Source organism: Camellia sinensis, chromosome 9 (genome assembly GCF_055761805.1).
Source record: "Camellia sinensis isolate YWXY chromosome 9, ASM5576180v1, whole genome shotgun sequence".
Taxonomy (NCBI): Eukaryota; Viridiplantae; Streptophyta; class Magnoliopsida; order Ericales; family Theaceae; genus Camellia; species Camellia sinensis.
The window spans coordinates 50757035-50762194 of NC_138969.1; the positions used below are offsets into that span (position 1 = coordinate 50757035).

The 5160-nt window shown below is 47.4% G+C and overlaps 1 protein-coding gene across 1 annotated transcript; it reads left to right on the top strand.

Annotated features, from left to right (window-relative positions):
- Window positions 1-1961: 1961 nt before the first annotated feature.
- On the top strand, window positions 1962-3140 carry LOC145799410 (protein MAINTENANCE OF MERISTEMS-like). Its single transcript, XM_082888988.1, has 3 exons — window positions 1962-2551; window positions 2748-2910; window positions 3003-3140. The coding sequence occupies exons 1-3, from the start codon at window positions 1962-1964 to the stop codon at window positions 3138-3140; spliced, it is 891 nt and encodes a 296-aa protein (XP_082745114.1).
- The last annotated feature ends 2020 nt before the right edge of the window (window positions 3141-5160 follow it).

Genomic DNA, 5160 nt, shown 5'->3' on the forward strand with positions numbered 1-5160 from the left:
CGCTTCTAACCAAGGTGGAGGTATAAGCACCGGGCGCACCCGAGTGTTTCTAACCAAAAGGGTATAGATATTGGGCACACGACCCCAATGTCTCTAACCAACGAGGTGGTATAAGCATCGGACACACGGTCCAAATGCTTCTAACCAAGGTGTCAGTGTAAACACCGAGCGTACCCGGGTGTTTCTAACCAACGGAATACGGTGTAAGCACCGGGTGTAGCCGAAAGCTTTTGACCGGAACAAGGTGCGGAACAAGGTGTTCAAAGGACAGGAATAAACTTACCTGGAGTCCCTGAATTGAACCGTACGTACAATATCGTCTGGTTGCACCAGCTTTGAATGAATCGTATATCCAATATCGTGCCTGCACAAGGAAGAAACTTCGACAAGTACAATGCAATACAAATGCATATTCAATGCAACATCAATAACCATGATACAATGCGTAGGAAGGTATGTTCATGCACATTATACCAAAAAACAAAATAAAAGCATAACATGGAGCGTGTTTTAGGCAACACCGAATGCATGCACAATGCAACAGGTACGAACAACTTTTATGCAAATGTAAGGGCACGCACAATGCAATACAACATGACATGCATATTCTATGCGAACATAAGGGTATGTTCCATACAATGCAACACGGCATACGTATGCTATGAAAAACGACAACAATGCATTATTCAATGCAACATCAATAGCATGTTCAAATGAGAAGGGCATATTCTATGCAGGAGTGAAAAGGTGCATAACAACACAAGTCTTGCATACATGAAAAAATACGCTAATGCAACATATTCAAAGACGATTCATCGATCTTACGATATACGAAAGGATACAAAAAAGGATACACTTTGTTTGTATTGAGTGCCGCGCACTGGAAGCACAATTCGGAGCTTTCACGGAGACCGCTTGAGCTCAAAAGCATATTTTCTTGCACTTTCTTGAGAGATGAGGGCACAAGTAAACAAAACAATCCCAAAGAAGAGTATTGGGGGTCCGTCGGCCACCATAGGGAGCCATCGGCCACCAATCGGCCACAAAACAAGTCCATCGGCCAAACATTTGGTCAGTCGGCCAACAATTTGGCCGGTCAACCAAGAATGGCAGATTCAGGGCAATTTTGCCATTTTGCCACGGGTCTTTTAATATAAGGTGCCAAACCCTATTTTTTCACTTTCCCCTTGCCAAAATCTTCTCCTCTTTCTCTAGATCACTTTCCTCCCTTCGATTTGAGCTTCAAACGTGTTTTTGGACATCCTACAAACATCTGATTTGTAAAACCCTCGTTGTTCTCAACGTTTTGAATCGATTGAAACGTGTTTTCGGTATCTCTTCTTTGATTTCCATCATTTGGGGTTTGTTTCCCCCAAGTCACCCTTGATTTCTGTGCCCTCTTCTGAGCTTTGACATTTTCTTCCATTTTTCATCCCTCAGAGTTGACTTTTTGTTGACTTTTGGCCTTCCTGCCCATTTTCCTCATTTTCGACCATTTTCCCATCCTTCTCGAGATGGGGGATGACATTCCACATGGCGGAGCTCCTCCGGGGATGGAGATGGATCTCGAGTTTGAGCCTTTGCCGCTAGGCATTCGACCATTTGATCCGGCAACGTATGACCCTGAGGTACACATGTTGCCTCCTGACGGCATTCGTCAGTTCAGGAGATTCGAGTGAGGTGCACCGAAGGACCTCCTGCTACGCAAGCCGGAGTCACACTCATCCCACGACGCCTCTGACGTATACACTTCCTCTTTACTTTTCGCAACGTAGATCGCATTCATATTGCTCTTCAGCTATTCAAACCAATCACACATGCACACTGTATTCTCTGTTTATTCTGAACACCTTCACACACTGTATCAAAGTTTGACACTGCCTTGCATCTGTTTATCCTGCTTACAGGGAGATTCACATGCTTTTCGAGGCTATGGGACCATTGCTACACGGGACTAGTATATGGAGCTGCCTGACGCCGTCTGTCACATCGTCGACGAGGCTGGTTTCGGTGCATTCTGCATGGGACTGTCACGTCTCACTGCCAGCTGGCCTCTCCTAGGCGCTTTAGTAGAGAGGTGGTGGGATACCACCGACTCCTTCCATTTCTCTACAGCAAGGGAGATGACAATGACTCCCTTTGACTTCTCTATGCTCACCAGCATAGAGGTAAGGGGTCATCCGATCCCTTATGATACAGATATGGGCGAGTGGGATGCTGCTCAGATTTACATGCTGGGGACTCGCCCACCCCTCTCTCGACCAGGGATGGTGCGGTATTCATGGTTCGCAGAGTACTTCAGAGGGGAGACACCAACGACCCGCGAGGAGACCGAGTACTACGCCCGGGGATTCCTCATGTTTTTGTTTGGCACTACTCTCTTCGCCAACCGGGCGAACACCGTCGGGCTCTACCTCTTGAGTGCCTTGGTGGACCTGTCCCAGGTTCGTTACTATGACTGGGGTAGCGCCAGCCTCGCCACATGGATACATGAGCTCCTCCTCTCGCACGGAGCGGGCACCTACTGGGAGGATACTGGAGGGCTTGGGAGGTATGTCCTTCCCTTCTGCTTTACATTTTCGTTTCACATTACCTGTTCTCCGTACATTGCACATTGCACACATTGCCTACTACTTTACATCATCTGTACACTGCTCACACTGCACAATGCACTGCATATCATCTGATCCCTGCTTTATTTGTATTTGTTCGACATACACTCACTGTTACCCTTTTACATTCCCCAGCTATGGGTACATGCCTACTTCTCAAGGCTTGCCTCAGAGCCGGAGGTGGAGACACCTCCCATGGTCCCTGTATTCACACAGCTACGACATGAGATGCCAGCGGAGGCCCCGAGAGTCTTTCTCATTCTTCCGCCGATATTTCGATACTGTAGCCGCAGCAGAGGTAGTTCAAACCTTACAGTCATTTCAGTTCTACTTCAGATTAACATTGCATCTCTAATGGCAGCTAGTAACCTGTACATTCGTTATTTGTAGATCACCTGGCAACCGTGGGCAGTGATGCCTGTCGGGGTCAGTGATCAGTTTACCGATGCTTGGGAGACGTCCCGATTCTGGGTTTTGCTTGAGGACCCGGTCTGTCAAGCGTGGTTCTTGGGGGAGCGCTTCCTGTGACAGAGCCTCGGTTTGCCCAAGCCAGTGGTTCCGATGCCGCCTCCCACACACATGAGGATTACAGAAAGGTACACCCCACAAGAGATGATGGATTTCACGATAGGTTGGGACGCCGACCTCTTCAGACTTGACGGCGACTACACTGTCTTCATCCAGACATATCTCATGCCGCCTCTGACCGGCACTCGTAGGGGTGAGAGGGACAGACCTGCAGCCGCAGCGGAGAGAGTGGGTAGATCCTGGTCGACTCAGGCCCATGACAGGAGAGGCTCCCAGACGAGGCGGGGAGTAGGATGGCCAGAGCTGCCCACTATCGTGACCTGCTGGGGTCGCGATGGAGAGACTTATTAGATTCCCATCGCTCCTGCCCCAGCTGGCCATGAGCTTGTCGGGTTCGAGGCTCAACCCTGATATGTACCATACATTACATTCCGCATATTCAATTCATTTCAGTTTACGCATTGCGAATTACTAATCATCTCAACACATTTATAGGCACCCATAGAGTACACTGGGCCGACTCCGGCTCAGATGCAGATGGCGGTGCCGATAGTGACAACTCTGAGGCCATGCCCCTGAAGAGGGCGAGGACGGCCTCTCGATCTTCAGGTGGCCGGGATTAATTTAGATGTTTCTTTTTCAGTTCCTTTTCTTTTTTGCTTAGCTTTCTTTTTGCTAATAGTATCAACTTATTGTACAGCCCAGGCAGTTTTTACTTTTCTTTAAAAAAATTGTACTACAAAGAGGTGACCATGATTGGAAATGAATACAGACTTTTTGTTCAAAAAGTGTTGCATTGTATATTCTGAGCATCGCATAACATCGCACAACACCATTTTACACAAAAATAGGATTTTGATGAAAATCGAATATTGTATTGACAATTGCTTAATCAGGTAGTAAACCGACTGACATACAACGAAAAAAGTAAGAAAACTCAATGAACAAAACAACAATTGAACGACCAAAACAAAAACAACTCGATAAGCAATACAATAACTCGATAAGCAAAGTGTGACAAACTCGATAAACAAACACAACTGTTAAACAGAGCAGCAGGACGCATCCGAAGTAGAATCAAACTTAGGTTTTCAGCATCCTTAGCACACAGGAAGGCTAAAAACTCTCTGCTGGAAACAAGAGGTGGCTGCCGGAGACAAGAGGTGGCTGCCGGCCATAAGAGGAGGCTGCCGGCCACCAGAAAAGGCTATCGGCCACTAACCCTGGCCGATAGGCTAAAAAGTTGGTCGGTCGGCCACCAACAGTGGCCGGTCGGCCACTAGTGTCAGGAACCTCCAGGATGCTGTCACCTGTCTTCCACTCACTGCTTTATCTTCTACAAAAACTCCAGCTTCGGGGTTTCTTCATTTTAACTCCATTTTTGCCCCAAATGGAACCGTTCTTCGCCGAAAAACTCTCCAATTGGATTGCAACTTTTGATGACTCGGAAAAGTTAAATTTTTGAGGTTTCGGAATAAACGCACCATTTACGCTGAGTCGCACCCCGCTGCATTTTTCGTTCCTTCATGCTATGGCTAGGAGTTGGAACCCAGTAACTCATGTTTTTAGCTTTGGGGGTCAAGAGATGTGCCCCACTTTTGAAGAATTCCAAGCTTTGATGGAATTGCGACGTGACGAGGAAATCTTGCCTCAGTTCTGTTTTGGCCACACCCAAGCTTTTGGACGGACATGTGGGCTTACTTTGCATGACGCTTTGTCTCTGATTCGCAATGGGAAGTTGGACATTCCTAGCCTAATTCATCACTTTTCTGACGCCGGTGACCGCAGCGATTATCTTTGGCAAAGTTTTCGGTGGCATGCCCTCTGTTTGTGCCTGTTATCTCATTTTCTACTTAACCCTGGCTTTGGAGGGTCTAGCATTCACTTGATTGAGGTCACCCAAGGCTTGAAAGTAGGCAAGAGCTGTATTGGCATGACATTAGCTGAAACCTTGATAGGCTTGGATGCTTTCCATCACCGGGAGACAACCAGGCTCGCAGGAAGTCCACTACTCTTACAG

Bases quoted from the DNA above. Each gene is read 5' to 3' on its own strand.
- LOC145799410 (XM_082888988.1), top strand. From the start codon at position 1,962: ATGGAGCTGCCTGACGCCGTCTGTCACATCGTCGACGAGGCTGGTTTC. The intron at 2,552-2,747 runs GTATGTCCTTCC...TACATTCCCCAG, and splicing joins GATACTGGAGGGCTTGGGAG to CTATGGGTACATGCCTACTT. The intron at 2,911-3,002 runs GTAGTTCAAACC...CGTTATTTGTAG, and splicing joins ATACTGTAGCCGCAGCAGAG to ATCACCTGGCAACCGTGGGC.